Source organism: Trachurus japonicus, chromosome 19 (assembly GCF_045865225.1).
Source record: "Trachurus japonicus isolate A0001 chromosome 19, Traja_1.0".
Taxonomy (NCBI): domain Eukaryota; kingdom Metazoa; phylum Chordata; class Actinopteri; order Carangiformes; family Carangidae; genus Trachurus; species Trachurus japonicus.
In genome coordinates, this window is record NC_140925.1 from 24246734 (window position 1) to 24269870 (window position 23137).

The following is a 23137-nucleotide window of genomic DNA, read 5'->3' on the forward strand; positions in this document are numbered from 1 at the left end:
CTAGGAGTTTATAAAGACACATTTTAGATCTAACTGCCTGCAATCAGATACAAAACACTTGATACAGTGAAAATGGAACATTTCAGACTTTTTTTTTTAAACATTACAAGTTTTTGTAGGGATACTCTGCATCCATTTGAAATAAATAGTCCTTTTTGATACTGCCTGAATAGAAGATGAATAAAGAGAGTGAAAAGGACCTGATGGAGTCGCAAAATAGATTGATATTTGAATGTGTCACTTTATTTCTACCCATTCTGTTTAGGTCTACTTGTAGTCAGAGACTTTCTAAAACCTGGATACAGTGTGAAGCATGCAGCTGCATGAGAGTTTTGTCAGTAAACACTTTGCTGGCGCCCTGGGGTGACCTGCTGAAGATAAGTGGATCTCCTGCTGTGAGGAAAGCAACGGAAATCAAATGCTAGTTTTTTCACAAAATTACACACCAAAGCCTTCACAATTAGAGGCCTCTTAGAAAATAACCAATGCTTACAGATTTTAAAGAAAGAACCCATTTTCCACCCAGCATGAATGTATTGCATTATGCAAAGCAAGTTTTTATATACTCTGGAAATTCAGTCAAGAAATCCAAAATATAAATGAGGCGAGCTGTATCTGTCTCCAGAAGTCGGCATGTGCATATTTATTGCCTCCATCCATGCTGGAAAGCAGACACAGACACTATAACCTCATTGCGACTTGGTCTCTCCACTGGAGACACTGTCTCATTGGCTTTCATCAAGGACTGTGGAGGAGAAATGAGTGATAAGGCCAAAGTGAAGACAGCAATCGAGTGTCTGTCACCGCTGATGGCCTTTGAGTGAAAGGCCTTATGATAACAGAGCTGTAGCACAGAACAAAAGACAGAGAGAAGACAAAAAAAAAATACAGTGTGATTGTGAGATAGCCTCTTTGTGGGAGTCTGTTTTCCCAGCAGGTTTCTGGTCAGGGTGACTTGCTGCCATCTGTGTTCACTTGGCCAACCTTGGCACTGCTCCTGGTCTGTGAAGGCCAAGTTAGAACAGCTATTTACATCCAATATCATGAAACTCAACCACTTCTGAAACCTAACCAGCCTGGGAAAGCCCGATCCCCTGCTCATTTTTAAGCGCACATGTAGCTCTCCCTGAAGGATTTGGGGACATTATGCAGTTTTTGTTTCCAAGTGCATCTCCTGGCTCTCTGGACTTTTTTTTTTCCCACCACCGCTTTAAGACCTCCATGGACTGTGTGTGTGCGGAAGTCATGACTTTGGCCAAGCCTACATCCAGGTGCAGGACAGCTCAGAGCTGTATGGAACAGCTCAATTTGTTATTAATGGAGCAAACTTCCAGAGGGGGGTTGAAGCATACACCAGCTGCATTGGAAAGGCTTTTGAGTGAAGCAACAAGGGATAAGAAAAGAATTAACCATAGACTGGTGATAAAATGTGAATATAGCATCTGTGACATCACTCATAAGTTTAGACATTGATGATTCGAAGTTTGGATGAAGTTTGGATTGTGTGCTGTCATCCTGGATGACATCTATATTAAAAAAACGTGAGGCTTTCCAGTGCTGAGATTGCAAAAACAAGTGGCTGAGAGACAGGTGTAAATCAGTCAAACGTGCTTCTGTGACAATTTATGTTAATGCACTTTGACCCTTTTATGATTTAAACTTTATTCTCTATCAAAAATAAGTTATGATTCAATGTTCAGCTGGTACATACTTTGCCTTATTAAGAGCCTTGACAAACAACAAAATGTTTCACATAATTAAATGCAATAAATCATACAATACCAAACATTTGGATAAAGAGAGATATCCCTTTAAATAAACCTGAAATACCGTACCTTAAAAAGAGACATTTTGGATGTAGCAGGCCTCTTGGATGAATGCTCAGGCGTCTCATCAACTGGAAAGAGCACATAGACAGAAAGAGACAAGGGTGAGTATGAAGGCAGCAGCAAGAAGGTGTCTGTTTAACCAGGACAGAGGATTTCATCCACAGTGGAGCCATACATGATCGCTGAAATGACGGTTTAAGACAGATTATGTGTGTATGGTATCCACAACATAATGCGTTGTCTGGTCTGGCACTAACGTTTTGTAAACAGAGAACACAATCGAGCAGAAATTGAACACAAAGGTAAATTTAACAGGCAATTCAATGCGCACGCACGCACGCACGCACGCACGCACGCACGCACGCACACACAGGTCAAGTGGACATTTTCCTCACAGCTTGAAAATTCAAACAGTCAGGAAAACTGACGGGATATAATCTGATTGGCTTCACTCGTGCTTCTAAGGTGTCTTTGGATCAGAAAAGGAAATTAAAGTGTAATATGTGAACCGGCCTCAGGTCCAGACTGAGAAGCCACCAGTGGATTCAGTGAGTCTATCAGTGTGGCATTCAAATACTGACAGTGTGATAGTGTGGCTGTGTTGTATGCGAGAGTACTACATTTACATTTACTTGTGTGTATTTACGTGTGTCTGTGCTTGTGTGTGCGAGAAAAGATAATAATTCCTCATGTGTGTCGTCTAATCAAAACCAGCCATGAGAATATAATAATCTTCTAATCCGAACAAAAGGAAACAATTAAATTTAATGGTATTCCAAAACAACGCAAATTTCTTAAGTCAGCACACTCGACCCCACTCTCCCACTCTAAATCTGTTTTTATTGCCTCGACAATGTAACATTTCAAGCCAAAGTGGCCCCCTCTCCAAAGAAAACAAAAGGAACAAACAAATCCAAATAATGACATGTCTCTGACAAACCCCGCTCCGCTCCGCTGGAAAAAACTGCTCAGTTAAGACCTAATACTCTCGTTGTGATTTATGTTTCCATGCTCCCCTGCTGTCCAGAACTTAGCATGATTTAGTTGGGATGATGAAACATTAAGCACTGCAGACTGCTGATTCCACTCAGACTGTACTCCTTCAGTTCTGACTCCGGTCCAATCTATTTTACATCATCGTCCATCCAACATCCAAGTGAGAGAGAAAAGAGAAACTCAAGAGATGGAAAAACCCCCTCCACTTAAGTTCACCGACTCCTCGGTAAGTGTTTTCATCCACATCATAAGACTGCTAAGCTTTAGCTGCTGACAACCTACTGAACGGGTGTTTGACCTCTTAATAGCCAATAGAGTCTGCACATTTGTACATGCTGAAAAAAAGTCAAGTTCAAACTGTACAATCGACACAATTTGTGTTAGTGCAGCAACTCTAACCCTCCAATAGAGAAATCTAAAAGAGCATTCACTTGAGATGAAGAAACTGCACCTGTCTGCATATGGTCACCTACTGAGTACAGCGGTCATGGAGGAGAAATCGGCTTTCTTTGTAGTATCTTCCTGGTGAGGTCATGATGAGCAGCTGAAATCACTCTGAATGCACTCTGTTTTAATGAATACTTGTGTGACAAAGTGCACTTGTACAGAGTGCAGACACAGTGTGAAACAGTCAGATAGCTAATAGCAGGAGGGTCGGGGGAAACCCTCAACGCGACCATGAGAGGCGTTCTGGCTCAGAGCGCCGTCTCCTCTGCCAGCTTGGACAGGAAGCTCCGTCAGTCCTGTGAATGCGGCCGCCAATGCTCTCACTCTCTCTCTCTCGCTCTGTCACGCACATATTTCTTTTACAGATGAACATTGGCTGTCCTTTGTTTCTCTTTCTGCACCTTTCTGTGTCTGTTTCGCTGCCAAACTGAATAAAATACACCGTGCAAGTGTTGGTTTTGTTCTCTTTTAGTCAGTTATTCCACAAACCATGTTTGATGGATAATCACAGGAGCAAAGGAAATCTCCAGTATTCAGTACTGTTTTGTAATCTGTTCCCAAATATCCCAAGTTCTTGTATCAAGAGACTGGGAATCTGTGATACACCAGGTCTGTCATTAAAAAGTCGATGACAATGTGAGATTAGAGAGATTAGAGAACTGGTTTACACCCAACACAATGGCTTCTATATGACAGTCAGTCCTATGACTCAAGTTTTAGTTCCTTCGCTTGTTTTGATTAGGCTGATTATGATTTAGACCTGGTCAACGTGACTTCCTGACAGACTTAAAAGGGCATAAACGTTTGTTTGCATAGTTGTGCAAGTAAAAAATGTTACACAACACTGCTTCTTATGTCCTGAAATACTGACATACCTGTTGTTTGCTGCTATTTGCTAAAGGTTCCTTGCTATCACCACCATGAATTCCTATCACTGCTCTGTCACTATCTTTTTTTCTTCTTGTGCAATCTAACAGACAGACAGATAGACAGACGGACCGAAAGATAGATAGATAGACAGACTCTCAGGCTGTGGGCTCAGGTGGCTGAATGAATCAGAAAAGCAGCCAGCGGCCCATGTGTGAACTTAACCATTTTCTTCTCTCTATATAGCAGCAGGCTCCAAAATTAGCTCATAATGCTAGCTGGCTGAAACACGCTCCCAGTGTAATTGCATATTGTCAAAAATGTGCACAGAAAGACACACGAGTGTGAGCGCACGCCTCCTACAACCTGATCTTTGAACAAAAACTCTGCAGACACGTGCCAAACATTATCTCCCTCATTTTTTGAGAGAGAAAACCATCGCCTGGGGCGCAACATTAATTTTAAATTAGACAATAAAACACAGCCAAACACATCAGTGGATCTGTTTTTCTTTCACTCCTTCTCAGTGGCAGAGTATTACAAAGAAAACATGCATAAACCAGGTAGGTGATCTGACATCAGCAATGAGCTCAGTGTTCCTATAACACTGAGTAATAGAGATGGCTTGAATGAGTTACAGGACGGAGCAAGTCTGTGGAACGCTATAGGATGTGAGTGCAGTGAAAGTGGAGGGTTCATCTTACCCTCTGGCTCCTCGGTGTCATCAGTTTCCAGCAGCCTACGGGAGAGAGAGGGAGAGAGACAAATGAGGTCACGCTAACATACTGAGGTGATGACAGGATTACGCAGCTGTTACAATCGATGATTACAAGCTTGACAGAAAAATTTGTATATGAAGTCTAAATCGTGCATTATCCAAAAATGCACACTTAAACCACATTTGAAAATAAACAAAACAAATGCAACATTGGCTAGACAGACGGAGAGACACTCACTCTCCCTTGTATGATATTCACCCCACAACATTTACTCTCCCAGTCCCATGTCCTCAGACAGAACAGCGTTGCCTGTGTCGCATCTAGAGATGGCCATTCATCTCTAAGTAATGGGCGTTAAATATGGATGGGGACAGCAGCTGCCTGTGGGCCAGTAGTGATGATGTAACAGGAGAGGAGGGGAGAGGACTGCCTTAAACACAAAAGAGACTCGTGGTGGACATCTGGAAGAGGTCAAAGGTCGTTAAAGACGGGGAATAGCCCCAAGCTCATCTGCCCAAATGAGACTGAGACCAATCAAGTGACTGATACTGGCTAAATAAAGAAGATTCCTTTTTTTAATGTTTTGTTTTTACTTCAAGTGTAAAACATTGAATATGTTTCTTAATGCAAGTTATTTAGCTGTCAAAGACATCATAAATGCCTTAACAATTTAAAAGTAAGTATGGCAATAAGCAGCCCTATGCCATGTAGGAAAAACGAAACTATAACTAAATATCGACTCCAACTCAAGTGTCATTCCAAAAACACAGTTGAAAAGTAATTTTTACTATAATTTGTGGCTCGGGGTTTGGCTACCGCAGAACTGTTGTGTCAGTTTTTGGCTGGTCTGCCTCGGTGCAGCTTTGTGATACTGTGGGAAGTCAGAATATGCCAGACCAAGGTACTTATGATGTGTGAATATGCTGGAGTGGGAACTGCGATGGAAGACAAATTGCTGTAGGTGCAACAATAATGTCAGTGAATGTGATACATGCCGATCTGTGGCTGTGTAATATGCACATGAACTTTAAAATTAACTTATTAGAGTGTCACATTATTTACATAACTCCAGCCACATGGGGGAAAAACTCTACAGAATGCGATATTACCCACTTCAAGCTACTGGGAAGTCTGTTCGTAGACCTCTGCAGACTGCAGTCTTGGTGCCTGAATGCTGGAGGGCTCAGCGACACTCCATCAACCCCACCCACTCTCTGACTGCTGGCTGACAGAGAGGGGCCACACATGTCGGTGCTACGCTCCCATAAAAACTAAGCAGATAAGGAGAGTGGAGTGCAGAGGCTGGACGGGAGGAAAAACAGCAATGCAGTATAGGGGGAAGTCTGAGTTTAAGTTTAACTCTTCAGTATGTAAAATCCATCTTCCTCATTCTCACCCTCCATTAGCTTATGACTTACACACACAGCATGAAGTGACACTACAGAATAAGAGAGTCGAGTGGAGAGGATCACGACTTCACATGGTTAAAAGATTTCAATCTCCTTCTCGCTAATTTGTGTTCTTTACTGTTGGAAAGCTTGGCCCCTCATACTAATGGTACTGTAAATCTGTAACAATTCAGCCTTATAAACAATAATTAGCCCAACTCCCATCCAGTCCTGTTTATTACCCATGGTGTTTGACTAACATCCATGTGCCAGTAGCACAGTTACTGGAATTTACTACACAGTGAGACACAGAGCATCTAACCCCAAAACCCATAAATAAATAAATCTACAAATCAACTCCATTCTTTATTGGATATCTAACATGGATAAATACTAAAACAGTTCCATGAACAGTATTGTGTACAGCTGACTTTAATTTTTCCCCAACTCCCTTTATCTTACTTTTGTAAATTATACTTTTTACTTGTTTTACTTGTTGCTGCTATATGTAAAGCAGCAATATAAGGCTGCGTATGTACAGTTTTCCTGCCACATACTTTTTACAGCAACACCCCCTCCTCCCGCGCAAATTTATTGCAGCTGTTGTTATTGCAGAATCTTATGAAATGTGATGAAGTCACAAATACCTGACTTTACAGAGGTGCAGTCTTGGTGTGTGACCTGTCGGCTGTGTCCAGAAGTGGCCAGACAACGCTGCTTGGTCCAATCACCATTCTGATACTTTGCAGCCAGTGATATTTTGGCAAGTGACAGTGGAATAATGACTGGGATGCAGTGATGACAGACTGAGCTAAGACACTGAGACTAGAAAGACACAGGTTCATTAAGCTCCAGCGCTAATAATCATTAGCAAAATACTGTAGGAGACGATGAGACATTCAGCTTCTCCATTCAGCTGGTGCTGAGCGTCGCTTTCCGTGGTTAAAGTGACAAATGTCGCTGGTGGCACGCCGCATCAGCTGTCGCTAATTAATGTTAATTCTATCAGTCACTTGATGTCAGGGCTGAATTAAACTCGGCTGCTGGAGGTTTGTGTGCTCGCTACATGCTGCTCTTGCATTATTCAAAGATAATTTGTGAGGCAAGAAGCTCCACTCTGTAACACAACAGTGCAACCATAATGAACTTGTTTCTTTAGTTTATAAAAACAGTGAGACATCTGCTTTCTCATAACATCACTGTCATAGTTACAATGAGTGTCTGACAACATAGGCTACTAGAAAGGAGAAATGCACGTATGTCTCTATCTTTAGCTGGAGGTCGCTGTTTGTTGTGATCTGTGTCCAAATCTCACCACGCTAGAAATCTCGTTCTGAAATCTCACGATAACTGCGGCAAAACACCGGTGGGGAATACTGTTACCTGACTGAGGTGAAGAGAGACGACTATGGTTCGTGTGTGCGCATTTCCAAATTGTAGCAACAAAATGTTGGGCTACTCTTCGCGCAGCTTTCACAGACTACCTTACTTCGACACGGACACACTGAAATTATGGCTAGCTGTCCTACAAATGCATGCTGACACTCCTGTCGATGCACTGCGCCGTGCCGACCACAGGGTCTGCAGTGACTTTTCTTGGCCGATACCGATTTCCGGTTTTTAAGGAGGCCTGACCTAGCCTGGCTCTCGCCAGACCCTTGTAGTTCCGCAAAGCTACGCCAGAGGCGCTACGCTCAGCTTCGCACAAGGGTCTGGACTCGAGGCCAATGCAAACTTCTTCCCCGGAGCAAAAAATAATGAACCAATCAGGATCGCCGGGCGGGACTTTCTGAGGTGTGACGTAGCGCTGAAGCGACTGTTTGAGTCAAACAACAATGGCGGCTCGCAGTGAGTGGCTGAAGTAGCACGTCATTCAAGATAACGGACAAGTGGTTTATCCAATCACATACAAGATTTTTTTACAAGGCCCCGCCTTCTGAAATGAATCGCCTATGGAGCAGTCCCAGACCCTTGTGCGGAGCTCAGCGTAGCTTTGCGGAACTACAAGGGTCTGGCGAGAGCCAGGCTAGGCCTGACCTGCCAAAACCGATTTTTCCAATACTGATTTTCTATCTAAGAAATAATTATAATCATACAATAGACACCATATTTATATAACTGCAATTAAAACCACAACTAGTGGTAGGCTATATGATGTTATCATAACCCCCCTTTTCAAGAATAAAACATCACAAATAAGAAATAGAGTGAGAGTTTCAACAGTGCTTACACTTCTGCCCCTCTGTGTGTGTGTGTGTGTGTGTGTGTGTGTGTGTGTGTGTGTGTGTGTGTGTGTGTGTGTGTGTGTGTGTGTGTGTGTGTGTTTGTGTGTGTGTGTGTGTGTGCATCTCTCCCTCTCTAGATTAATAAACACAAATAGGCTACAAACGTACAGTACACACATTGGCCTCACGTATTTGTCAATCGCAGTGTTTTATTTTGAAAATTCACCGGATCCCCTCGTGTTTCTTTGTGTGACTTCCTGCTAAGATTGATGCGATTGCTCGCGGCTCGTGCACAAAATAGACCAGAGGCCGAAACGATCGCTGCAGGACGCGAGCCGGCCGCGGAGGATTAATGAAAATGCCCCCGCTACTCGGAGTAAACACTGATCCTCCACGGCTTACTTTTGACTTGCAAGCATTACAAAGAGCGTGTTTTGGGTCGTCCTGACACACAGTGAAACAAGTCCAACAGAGAAGTTCTCTGGTCCAAATCAGAAACATGTTTTCTTCCTGAGTCTTCTGCTAGTTTTTAGCTTCACTGCTGTTTTGCTCTGGGCGCGTTGAGCTGCTACGCACCGCGGATGCAGGTCAGTTTGATCGGCCGAAAACCGGAAGTTACGACAGTGACCGGCCGGTCACTGATTGGGGCCGATTGGATATAAAACCGGCTTTTTTAATCGGCGGCCGATTGATCAGTGCATCTCTAGCAGTGACCACTTTGACCGGGATGACTACTGCCAGTCAATGAAGGGACACGCTAAAGGTGGAGACATACGTTCATTTCTCCTTTCTAGTATGTTGACGGACACTCATTGTAACTATCTGAGCCTGTCGGTGTGGGCTGCAGGCTGCCTGCCCTGCTCAATACTGGAGCCACCTCAATAATTGTATTATCCATCACTCACGTATACAGAAAAACATATGAAAACAGGGCCCAGGTTAACAGATGAATATTTAGTGATAGTTGTAAATGTCCAAGTGAAGTGTTTTTGGAATGTCACTCTTCAACTGGGGCTTTATGCGGGGAGGATTCCTGTCTGTGTCAGATAAACCTGTTGATGGACAGCTTTCATTATCGCTGGGACAGCTCAGTTCCAGTTTCCTTCATGCTATTTCTGTAACAGACCCACACAAACATGCTGCCTAACAAGGCTCGGTGAATATCTGCAAAGCTCTAATCATGTAGTACGTGCAAGTTTGCCAAGAATCAGGGGATACACTGTCCTGACATTCAGAATGAGACTGTAAGGATACAATACAGATAACACATATTACCTCTATAGCTTCTATACAGTTCCTCTTTAAAATACTACTTGTGTCTGTACAGAAGACTGTGCACAGCTGGAATGTGACATCCAGAAAACCTCATAACAGAACTGTCAAGATTAGTAGCTAACGTGACAGACATAGGAGACAAACACATCAACACGTCAGCCCGTCTTTGTGCTCTCTGTAATTAAAAGTGTCTTCCATATCTTTGTGTGGGACTTCACTCTGTATTTTGCCAAATATTCTTTTCTCTGTGGTGTAAACCGATGCTGTAAGAAAACAGCTCCCTTCCCATTGCACAACTTTATTTAAACTTCCCCTATAGCCACAAATAAGCACAAACTTGGTGTTTGAAAAGATTTACGATCTGGATTCATTTCACCGCACATTTTTTTTAACACTTAAACACATCCTGACACAGACATGACTATATGCAACAACAACAAAAACCAGCTCTTTATTAAACTAACTCGGCTTAGCCATGAGAGATGATCGGCCAGGATCTGATGAAGCTTGTCATTCTGCACGTACTGGATTTCTTCTGAAAGTCAGAACACAAGACATGTCTTATAAAGTAATTGGTTCTAACAAGCCATCAATCACAGTGATTTAGATATCTTGCTTCATTAAGCACGGGGCATGAAAACTTGGCAAAGCTCAACTTCCCCCAGCCCCCGCAAGTCCAAACTCTGAAATTATCTTCAAGCCCTGTCCACCTCAGTTCTTCTCTCCCTATTGTCGCTCCCTCAGGCTGTTTTTCTAGAGACAAGAGCAGACAAGTCCGACTATGCGCAAACAGCAGAATCTCCAGCTTGATTACAGCTCAAACATCCCCTGACCCACGACTGTACATGTCTTACTCCATCTATGCACAGTTCTCAGAGAAGCAGCCCTGGCAACAACTGAGAAAGCTCGTAAGTCTTCTGAGTCATCCTGACAATACCAGTTTGTTATTCCCAAATGTGCTAAACAAGTGAGATCCCCCAGATGACTGTAAAGTGAACCAAAACAAGCACCGTGCATGTCGTCGCTGCAAAGCATACCATGGCAGAATAAATGTGGCAGTTCCCTGCCGTGCACGCATGGCCAATTTTGGAAATGTTAGCAGCCGTGTTTACCTCAAACAGCAGATAGCACTAAGTGGTCTCCAAACGGAGAGACTTATTGCCTCCTCTCCACTCATTAGGAGGCAGCAGACTATTTCACAATAATCCAATAGATGTCTTTAAGAGCTGCAAATCTTCTCTAAATCAAGGAAGAACCTGAGAAAGAGCTACAGTACCTGGTCCAGTTGTGGGGATCTGAGAACTGTACTCCAAGTTTCTGCAGATTTACCAGTAAACTGTGTAAATCTTCTGCACGGCTATTCAGCACACTGTGCATACTTATTAAATGGGTATTATCCAATAAGCATGCAGAACACTAGAGCTAGATCTTGAAAAAAAACTAAAACTTTGATCATAACATCTACTGTATACTGTGTCTTCTGCTGAGATGTCAGCCTGGGCCTCTTGCACTAGCTTTAAGAGTCTCTATGCCCGGTCAGCTTAGTGTTTAATTTCTGTGGCCAAGTTTATATCACGCTGAGAACAACAGTGTTACTGGTCTTGACCAAACAACCAGTAGGAGGAGTGTGCTTTTGTTTAAACTCATGACAATGTGAATAAACTCACCTGGAATGAGAGGTTGCCTTTGTGGAGGAGACTGCTTCTGTTTTGGAAGATAAAATTGCATCTGTTTTGAGGTTTTGACTGGTCGCCTCTTTTTCACCATCAGTTTGCTCAGCAGGTTCAAAGGATTTATTTCGGGCTCCCCTCCTGCTATATGTTGGCTCTGCTCCATTATCCTCATACTTTTCCTTCTCCTTGGTCGCTGAAGAGACTGTTTCGGATGTGTCAGCAATTTTCCTGTCTCTGCGGACGTATTTGGAGGTGAATTCTTCCGTGTTGCCATAGCGCTCGGCAAGCTCCCTCCTCCTCTCTGCTTTGTAGCGGGCGATTCGCTCGGCCTTGGTCTCCAAGCTCGAGCTCTGCAAGGTGTCTATTCCATCCATGATTCAGTTCGCTGCAGATAAAGTGATTAAGATTCAAATTTGCGTCTTCAACTCGTGGTGTCCAACTTTCTTGTAGATCTTCCTGGAGGGTGATGTCTCACTCCATAAACAATCACCTCAGAGCTGCAAACAAGAAAGAAAGAAATACATCATTAGTTTGTTATGATTCTGAAGAACAATTTCAGAAGACTGGCTCTGTAAAACTGTGTAGAACCAGATGTACTGAGACATTTACTTCTCCAGCTTTCAGAGGAAACTGCCTTAAATGTAGAGCTCTGAGCCAAGCTCTGCCCTGCCCCAGCTAACCCAAACCCCCCCCCCTGCGAGGATGATGTCAGCCAGCTCTGCACAAAGACAGCCGACCACCACAGTGAGACTCTCATATAACCTCTGTTCCATTGACTCACACGAGGCCGGCTTGGGAAGAGGGAGGAGGAAGTGAGAGAAAGTGAGAAACACACATCAAATAACATCTTCATCCCATTTTATTCCCCACTTAGTCGAGGCTTTGTGCCTGGGCTAATCACCTCTCTCCAACATTATCCCACCCCATAATGACTCTCTATTTACTACAAACACGGTGCATGAGAAACTCTAAATTGCCTGGGTGTGAATGTTCTGTCTCTATCTGTGTGTCTTCTCCAGTGTGTGGTGCAGCCCTCCAAGCTCTTTGTCGCTGCAAAGGAAAATCCAGTAAACATCTTTCCATCCCTCGCACAATAAAACACTCTTCTGTTTAATAACTTTTCACTTTTCAATACCAAGTGTGTTAAATTTAGGAGGTAAAAATTAGGAGGCTGAGTTGAGCTCATTTTGTTCCATTAAGTATTCACAGAGCAGAAAACCACACATGGCTCAGATGCATTGCTTTGAAAAGTGCACTTATGTAAATGCATCAGCAGCTGACAGCAGCCATGAAAATTGTGTGTGCGCACGTTCCGACCGCTCCACGCCGAGCACAGAGGCTTTTCCTCCAACATTTTTCACAGCACAAGTATGCTTACGATGCTTCGGGGCCTCTGTGTGAAGAAAGCCAAACTGAAGAGAAAGGAGGTGAATAAAAATGAGGTATATTTATGTTAGAGAAGGTGCGGGGGTTAATGTAGCCCCCTGTTTTCCATTACATGACAGGGCATAAGTTAATTCAGCACCCTGTTACTCACATTTATAGTCAGGGAACACAGGGAAAATATACAAGAGGGTGCTTTGTCTGCTAAGTGTTAGCAATAAAGAGTCAAGAACAAAGAAGGAAAATGAGGAATGGGTCAAGAGGCAAGAAGGGACCAGAGGTGAGAATGCCCCTTTTCATAAGAGTCTTTTCTGTAATTATATCAAGCATGAAAAAAATCTCAAATGCATCTGTCTGACCCTTGACCACCTGCTGGGCTGTAAAACCAGCTCAGAATTAGACTCTTGGTCCACTTAAAAATTACTGCTTTGACATATTACACAGGAAATCAGTGTATGTGTGAGTGTGTTAAGTGGGTGTGTGTGTGTGTGTGTGTGTGTGTGTGTGTGTGTGTGTGTGTGTGTGTGTGTGTGTGTGTGTGTGTGTGTGTGTGTGTGTGTGTGTGTGTGTGTTTAAGTCTTCACCTTGACCCTCTCCTCACCTTACATAACAGCGCTTGGCTAAACAGTTAAGAGACCACATACTATAGTGCCTCCCTTGTGTATATTTAAATGCAGTTTAACAATAAACTGCTCAACAATTACATGTTGTCTGGTCCTTGTTAGATGTCTACCACACCTCCACTGTGGGAAAATGTATGCTCTAACGATGTAGGGAAAAGAAAATCACCATCTGTTGGTTAAATTAACAAATCAGCACACTTCATTTCCATTCCTGTCAGTCCACAGACCGAGCATCCAGCCAATGAAACAGCCAGAACAAAACCTAGAACCGATTCTAGGAAAGTAACCAGGATCAGATGAGGCTAAAGCTTTATAAAACGGAGTTTACTGCATAATACAGGAACCAAATGGCCTATTAAACAGGCAAGCCAAATCAACTGGTAGTGGTAAATCAATGGTACCCAGCCTCGAGCCTTCAGGAGCTCCACGGCTTGATAAGAAAAGGATGCTACAGGAGATATATTACATATCTGCTCCAGGGTTAGGGCTGGTGAAACATTTCAGACTGAGGCTCGTTTTGGTTTTGAAGTCCATGAAATATTATGTTAAAATGTACATAACTAAAAATGAGGCTGCAGTAAATTGTGATGCTCCTTGGCCTATCTTTGGCAAAGAGCCATTTTCTTCATCAAATGCATTTCAAAAACTGAGTGTCACTCCGATGCCTGTGTGAATTGCCTTATGAAGGCAAAACGGTCCTCAGTTTGGATGTTGATTTCAGGACTGTGCACAAGCTTACATAATTCACCTAGGTCAGTACCTATAAAAGGAGTGCTAAACAGTATGCTAAAGCTGGTCCATAGAGACCCAGCACAACTAGGCTGCTTTGTTTGGAAGCTGCCTCTGTTATTTCAACAAGGGGGACTGAAAACACAGTTGTGAGTCATACTTTAAAAATCATCATCATCCCTATCAGCAAATATGAACTCACCCATGTGTATTTGTTTTGGTGGGCGATTTCCAAAGCCACAATAGCCAGAGGTGCCATTACCTATTTATGGTTATTTCTGCAGATATACAGACAAGTGGAGGCAGGGAGAAAAATGCAGGACCAAAAAACAAAGAGAGATCTGAAGAAGATCAAATGTGCACTGCAAGTACAGACTCAGTATATGATAATAAAGGTGGTTTGAAGGAGAAAATGTAGTTGTTCCCATTCGTATTAGACTGAAATGGATAAGCAAGCTTGTTTGGCCTCAGAGTCACATTTACCACAACTGAGAGTTTGTTGATGATGAGCAGAATTTGAGAAAACATCTGAGCACACACATTTGCTCTTGTTTCATTGACGACAGTGCATTATTCTTGCTCAGTATGCAGTTATACCCGTCCGACTTGTCAATTCATGTGGCCGATATTATTATGTTACTCCTCCAGGGCATGTAAACAAACTGAGTCCTTCGTTTCCAATCTCTGGAGTGCCGTCTGACCTTCTGTTGCCCGTTGGGAGTTCATACCGGCTACGAGAGGAAGATCTGTCTCAACAAAGGCCAAATGTGTCGCTTCCTGACCGTGCCCCATATCCTTCTTCATAAAACTCCATTAATCAGGAAATGTTACTCATAAACCTGGCAAGTGTCCAAGAGTCTCTTGAGAGAGGGGATGGGTAAGGGCAGCGAGGAAAAAAAAAAACTTTGAATGGGTCCATAAGCCACACATCCCCTCTCTGCATGCAACAACAGTATCAGATTTACTATCATCATTTCCTCTTATAAGGCTAAGTGCTCCGTGGCAGTCACATCCTTAAATATTTATTTCTCTACAAGGAGCGCCAGTGATTATAAGCAGTTACTTTAGATTACATAATATCTGTTTAAGGGCCTACTAACGGTTGCGATATACCACAAATGCAGAAGTTTCAACACCCACATCAGTTCAAACTAAGATGAGTTGAAATGTGAGGGGAGTTTTCAAGTTTATCCATGTCCATCAATCCAGCCGTTTCCAACTTTTCTGGTCTCCCCAAAGCATTTCAATAGTTTTAGTGAAGTTTTTCAGCCATGCATGCATTTCTTTTAGCAGTTTAGACCATTATTCTTGCTTGTTTCCCAGTTGCTACCTACACCGACATCACAACGAAGTGTTAGGATACAGCAGAGTCAACATGTAGGCTTTGCTTAACAAAACTTTCCATTTACCACTTGACAACTGCAGAAGCACCCATGGTTGGGAACGACTGTCTGTAGTTTAACAGCATGATAGTGTTCTTACACTGCAGAGAGGTGAGGACTTGAAGAATAACCTTGAAACATAGGAAGCCCAGTGGAGAAAGAAGGCTCTCTAAATATACCATCTGATAAGTCTTGCTATGCCAACACAAAGTTCTATCAACATCCTTCTGCAACTGGCACAAAGCAGCTCTAAAAGCCTAGCGCAAAGTGTTGTTGCTCAATAGGAAATGCTGAAGCACCTGAAAAAGAAATCTAATGATTTCATTCTTACTCACAACCTACTGATCTCATTACAATGGGAACCGTATGGGGAAAGAATACCTGTCACACAGATCCTTATGGGAGCACATGCATACACTTTGAGTCACTGATTCGTTCCGAGACAAGAGCCTGCCAAAAAGCTGCCTCAGAGGCAAAGGCTGACCTGTAGCCCACCAGTGTGTATTTTTTCAGAAATCACATGTCCACACAAGAGGACAGAGCAGGAATGCAGGCTACACCCTGCTTATAAACAGTGGATTTGCATGGGAAAGGTAGGGAATCTTGACTGTATAAAAAACAAAAAAGAAAACAGGACACCAGGGGCTTCCTCATAAAGTGAGACAAACTGAAGCTTAAAGAGTCAAGGTGATACCATGGTGACTTCATTGCCTTAAGGACCAAGCTATGTGCACTGACACTGTGTTTAGCAAACATTTGAAAAGGACAGACAGTCTGCCTTCTAGTTTAACCACCAAACCCACAGCTCTCTGTAAGTCATCAATTTAATGACTGGGGTCACAGTGCTAATGGAAGATCTAGAGTTGGAAACCAACAAACTAGTGTGCAAATGTGCCGGCATTTTTCAGTTTTATTTCTGTTCAGCTGCATTGCGTCAGACTGCGTCGTTTGTATCAACTCGGAGCGTTACACCTGAAGCTGCTGGCATTTTGACATCTCTCAATAAAGCTGTAGTCACAATTGGAAAGGACACTACATGAGATATCTGTTCAGCTGCAACTATTATGACAACATTTTGCCACTGGAAACCTTTAGGAATCCACATAAAGAAACCACAAGCATCAGAGAGACTTTAAAGACATCCATTTTCCTTTGCTGTACCAGAAAAACAGAGGAGGCAGTTAAAGATATAGCCAACTGCTGACACACATTCTTCCTGAGGGAAGAAGGTGGAGAGTGGAAACTTTGCTCCACAGAGAAAACCAGGTGCCAGTGTAAAAACAGACTGCCGGTTCTTCAGCTGGTGCAGCTCTGAAAAAAGTCCAGCCAAGGTCAGGAAGCATAAAGGATCAAAACAAAAGATGGAAGTATCAAGTGCTTTCCAGTGAAGAGGTAACAATTTCACTGCACAGGATATCTGAGCAACTTCCTTGCTTTGAGGTTTAGTCACATAATGACTATGCCAAATCTCTGTGCTCAGGGGGCCACGATAAAAAAATCTTATTTATGGATACATGAAAGTCAAATCTTACCTTTATTCTGTTCACTAAGTATCCAGTAAAGGCGACCCACCATCAGAATCCTGTCAGGACGGCTTGTGTCCTGTCATCTGCACAGCATACAGCATCTTTATCTGCACGAGTGTGTATTACTACAACTAGGTCATGTGATCATCCATTGAAATCAGATAGGCCTGAGCATGGGTCACCAGCGCCTAATCCAATAACTCCATACTGGACATTGCGAGTCAGCTTCTCGCCGATACAACCAAACAAAAAACAGCTGGGGTGGCGGGGTGGGGGTCGTGGCGTGGGTGTGTCGCCCATTTAACTGAGCCACCCTCACACAACAATTAACCACATACTGAGTGGTCGATGTGTTTCTCATTAAAAAGCAATCTTTCAGCATTTAAGGCTTCAGCATCACGTTTTAATTGCATCTGTAGAAGCCCGCGACACTTCATCCTGTTGAAACGGCCCCCCACTTCCACAGAACTTCAAAGGGCGATTCTGACAGGAGGGGTGTGTTGGTCTAATATGGCAAAAGGCCTTTTTTCACATGACTCAAATCTTCCCCCGGCTTTCGGCTGTCAGGACAAGGAAAAATGGGGGGGGGGGGGGGAGAGGAAAAGCATTATAGAGGGTGGTGGATACAAAAAAGAAACGGCAAGGATGAAAAGAGTCCAGAAGCAAAGAGGAGTGGGCACAACAAGAGGACTGAGAGAGCTGCAGAGGTCAGAGCAAATGGGGGGGGGGGGTAGAGGAGAGGAGATGGAAAGGAGGAAGGAGAGAATGGGCTTTTGTGGGGGGTGGATGTGATGGCTTTGTGGGGCATGTGTCTCCACGGTGCCATGGGGCCCCAGTCTGGTGGTACGGGGGCGGAGGGAGGACAAGATCTGCTGCTGGACGAGGAGGAGGAGGAGGAGGAGGAGGACAACGACGACGAGGGGGGGGGGGGGGCAAAAAACAGGGTCGAACGAAGACTAATCCATCTCTCCCTCTCCCTCCCTCTCTGTCTCCCCTCTCTTTCTCACATAGACACAAAGTCCCTCAAATCCCTTTTACCAGAAGTCCTGCTGACTGTAGCCAGTCACCCGAGAGCCAGTTGACATAACACCCCCCTGGGTACTCATGCCTGCACTCTGCTTTGCCTTAGTAACTGACACTGTAAAAACTGTACTGACCTGCTGGAGGGGCAGAGCTAGGATTGCCACCAGGCAAAGGAAAGAGAATTCCCCTCCTTGAAATCTTGGACAAGGGGGACAGCTTGTCATTCAGTCTCAACAAAGCTGTGAGATTAAAGACAGACGAGACGAGCATGTCTGTATTTCCCTCTGTTTATTTTTTTCATTCACAAGCTCACTCTTTGTCCCAGACTTCCGGCTTTCTGTTTGCCATATTCAAAGGACCCATTAAATGTGACGTATGGGAAAGCAAACAAGCAAATTCACACAGAAACATACACACATACACACTGCAGTCTGATGTGACTCACAACTGAAGAATTGTGAAAACAGGGCAACAGGAATATACACACTGGCTCTCCAGCAGGGCTGCAATCATGGAAGCATGAGTGGTGGGTAGGAAGGGTGGGGTTTATGAGGCTTTATGTGGATCGGAGTGGCGGGGGGGTGAGCATGCATCGACCCTCACAATGTGCTAAACTGGATTCTTTTCAAAGAGCTAATGTGAGCCAGAAACAAACACGCACACAGGTTGTTTTTATGAGACAGATATACTGTAGTAGCTGCAGTTAAAGCACCTACCTTCATACCGGTCGCTACTCTTGTTGTGCGCTAACATACGGAAAGAATTGCCTCGCTGCAGCAACACAAGTGTGTACAATTTGCCAGATTTTGGTCGAAAAGACGCATGTGCATCCATCAGAATACACAAGGGATAGTGTGTGAAGTTGAAAATGGATGTTTGGTTTAATTGCTTCTTCCTCTTCCATTTTTACTTCCAGCATTTATGGTACAAGTTCAGGTACATCAGATTTGCATACACATGGAACACGTATGACATTAGAAGTTTCCAGGAAGAAGGAAATCAGCATAGATACAGTACATAAAAATATACATTATGATAAGCATGGCCGTGTTATATTTCAAAGTACTGGTGAATATGTATATCTCCTACTTCAGTGGTGTCTACTCTACTGTCATTCTTGCTCAGAGCAACTACAGAGCTGTGTCGCCCTACAAACCCTCTAATGCGATTTTTCTGCCTGTCAACAACTTATCAACATGGTCCTCGTCACCGTCCCCATACAGACAAGACCGAACAGAGAGAGAGGGCGACATGAGGAGGAGGAGGAGGGGTGGGATCAGCGGGGTGGAAGAATGTCTCGACCAGAGAATCCTGCTGGCAGGGGTTTCTCTCCTCCGGCTCTGTGGTGTCCACTGTGTGGAGCAGACACCATCTGGCCAGCTGGAATGCTACCGAGCAGGGGGTGGACGGGTTGAGGGGTCTCCCATCTTGGATGTGGGGGGGGGGGGATGGGTTATGGCTGAGAGATGGAGTATTAACAGTAGTGGTGCTTACCGCTAAGCCAGACGACGAAAATGCTTTAAGTGAAAAAAGAAACAACGACAAACGGCAACGACAACACAAGTCTGAGGCCACTGGGAATGTTGGCCTTTACTATGTCCTGTAAACACATGAAAATGTATATTATGATTATTTAACAATAATTACCCAACCTGCTGCTTAATTACGCGCACAGATATCAGGTCAAGGTGTGCACTGCCACTTCATATGTTATTATGGGAACAGAAAAACACAGGATATCTAAGTGAGCTTTGAAGGTGTGGTAAGCAAGTGTTCTTACCTTTCAGCCTTGTTTCCAGTCTTTCCACTAAGCTTAACTAACTGGTTGCTGCTGGTTGACAACTGATATAACAAACATTAGGGTGCCATCAATCTTCTGATCTAATTTTGAAAGAAAGCAAATATGCAAATGTCTATTGCCTTATGATCAGTGTTTATGTGAAGTGTGCAGAGAATGATGACGGGTGGCTGTTTTGCAGCTGATGTTGCAGGTGACTAATTTAAGTTTCCCTTAGGGAAAAAGAAACAAACCTTTGTCCTTCACCAATATTCACATGGAGTCAGATATTAAATATAACTACTTCTTTAAATTCAGTGAAACCGATGTTTTATGACACTATAGCTGGCTGACAGACTGCACATATAATCTAATGGTAATAAATAAAGCTGAGACTAAGATGGAAAAAGGGAAGCATTATTTGGATTTGCAGCAACCCTAAATCCCCCTCCTCCAATTTACATTAACATTTCAAACACAATGTCTGCATATGGTTTACCAGATACATTTGTGTTGCATGTTTTATTAATGGACGTTTCATGGCAACATCTGTCACTCACATGGATACAAAAGCAATAAAACCCTGGTTGACATGCACACAGAGGGCTTCACATAAACCCACTTTCTTACTTTTTTTCTGAACAAAGGTTCACAACAACACCCTCACTTATTTTAGTCCGGCTTTGTTTTTAGTTGACGGTGGTGTCAGATGAAATTGAGCTCTGGCACAGAACTAAAACAAAGTCAAATGTAGTATGGAGAGAGGCCTTGCGCCGCCCCTACGCATGGAAACTATTATGCATGCACAAATCAAATGAAAGTCTGAAGTATAACCATATGTTTATGTGCCATTCAAATATTACACTGGTGAAAGACGTCACAGAGCCTTCGCCGCGCAGCCAGTTACTGACCAAATACAGTTAGCGTCCTGGTGTCGAAGCTGGAAGCGGTCCACCCTAACTGCTAGCCCAGTTTATAAATATGTCTTAGTGGAGATTAGCCTGAGGGTAACCCCAAGCACTCCTCCCTGTGGACTTCCTATTGCTCACATTGTCACATCCCTTCTGCTTTATATAAATATTTGTACTGGAGAACTTCTCTGCTGTGCAGTCCACATTAAACCCAAGTGAGAGCTGAGGAGAGAGGATGGGTCATGGGGGGATGGGGGTGGATCTTGTCTGTCTTTTTTTGCAGCCAGGTTTTGGAGTTCAGCTTCTGCCTGTTACTTAACTATTAAGTAACAGAGTTATACTGTGTGTTACTGTCTGTGTAGCTCAAGAATTGCTCATAATACATAAATCTCACTCACCATTTAAAACGCCGTAACTCTATTAAAATAATACGCTGTCTTCATTTCTCAAGCGCCTGAATAGCTTAGTATTTCAATGTAGAAAACCCTTACACAAGAGCCCACACTTTCAAGTGGTTCTTAAGCCTCCTTCATATTATTAATACAGTGAGGTCACACATACAAGCAGGAAAAAAGAGCCCTGAGAGGCTTCTGTGGCAATTTCTCTCATTCTTACAAAGTGCAGAGGAACATAATACCAGAAGCTCAAATAAAGTCAATTCACTTCAAAGGTAGGCTATATCTAGGTATCTTTCAGCCATCAAAACAGACATAAAAAATAGTTAGCTGCTAATTTCAGACTAAACTGAGACAATCCAGGTGCACAAGTGTACTTAGTTTGGCCCTCTCTCTTTTAAAGGCTTGTTAAAAGCCTTAATTACCCATATAAATCTAAGCACCAATCCTAATTTAACAAGTGTGTGTGTTTTTTTTTTTTTACATCCCTTCAATTACTTTTCAGCTGAACAACACCCTGTGGGAGGTACATTCACTCAGTGCACAAAACATCTTTCACCTTTCTGGCAGCATGCTGGCAAAGCAGCAGCACAATATACAAAATAAAGGCCTAATGGGAAACCATTAACTGCTCTAAAGCTTTATAATGAGACTCCCTGACAGCTCCCCAAAATGAGCCATAAGCCACCAAACAAGACAGCAAGAAAAGCTTAGTCACAGTTTTTGATGGTCAAGCCAATCAGAACTTAAATGTTATCAATTGAGATCAAAGACATTCTTTATGATAAAAGTGTGCTTTCTTCCACCTCTAAACTTTCAGCTTTACTTTGAAATGCTGCATATTCTTTGCACCTTATTGAAGTGCAAGGTTACACTATTACTATTATTATTTTTGCAATGTAGTTGTTATAGTCAATTTTGTACTGTCTCTATTGTCAATGAATGAGTCATGTTTCTTGGTTGTAACTTGTATTCTTGTTAAATAAACATTGATCACAAAAAGAAATGCTGCATATTCTAGGAAAAGGGCAGCCCAGGAGTGGTTACTTATCCAGGAATTGAAACTTGATAAACGGTTGCATTGCAAAGAAAATTTTAAAAAAAGAAACAACTTTATGTTCCAGTACAGAAGAAGACAAGTCCCTGCAACAGGAGCCCTCATAAACACAACAGCACACTCCTCCACTCAACAAAAGCATTGAGTAACAAGATCCCTGCAGGGACAACACAGCACCCCCTCCAGACTCTCTCACACACACACACACGGAGTTCAGGTGAATGACAACACTTACCACAAGCATACAACTCTCACTTCTGCTTTTACAACAATGGATTTGTCTGTGTCTTTGTTTGGGTGGAGGGTGGTGTGACGAGGGGGGTGGGGGGGGTTCCTTTAACGTGGTCCAAAGAAAAGGCAGGTAAAGAGCAGCAGGACTGCGTAGGTGGGGGAGAAAATGAAACATGACAAGAGCCACTCCCTGCTCCAGCTCCAGCTGCTTAGCACAGGCTGGAAACCGACTGCACTTTGTCCATCAGCTTTCTGTCACTGCCCCCCCCCCCTCCCCCCAACTCCACAACACTGACGCAAAGCAGCATGCTCTGTTATTAATGAGCTGCAGAGTAACACAAACATGTGCTCTCCTAAAAGACATAGCATATCTCATCACAGCATACAACAAAGCATGCAATGCATTTTTTTTTTGTCTTGCTCAACATCAGCTGGCTGGAAGGGTTTGGGAAGCCTGTTATGACATAGCAGGAAAATTACAGTCTGGCAAACCCTAAAAAAGAAACATAGCCTTCAGATATGAAGCTTTCACTGAGTTTCATTATATTCAGCAATTGAGAGAAAAGCAGCAAAAGAAAAAAACTACCTCTAAAATGCTTGCCAGTGCAAAGCCAAAATCAAATTAAGTATGTTTTGAGTGGAACAGGTAGGTATGGCCAAAGTGGAACACATTTAGAAACG

At 43.2% G+C, this 23137-nt stretch overlaps 1 protein-coding gene across 2 annotated transcripts in view; it reads right to left on the minus strand.

Annotated features, from left to right (window-relative positions):
- Window positions 1–23137, minus strand: part of svild (supervillin d) — a 49157-nt gene that overhangs the window by 24487 nt on the left and 1533 nt on the right. For both annotated transcript variants that reach the window (XM_085762312.1, XM_085762311.1), the window contains exons 2-4: window positions 11414–11916; window positions 4844–4878; window positions 1836–1897 (exon numbers count right to left, since the gene is read on the minus strand). In XM_085762312.1, the coding sequence (XP_085618438.1) occupies window positions 1836–1897; window positions 4844–4878; window positions 11414–11793 (477 nt within the window). In that variant the 5' untranslated portion in view covers window positions 11794–11916. The remainder of the gene's footprint in view (window positions 1–1835; window positions 1898–4843; window positions 4879–11413; window positions 11917–23137) is intronic.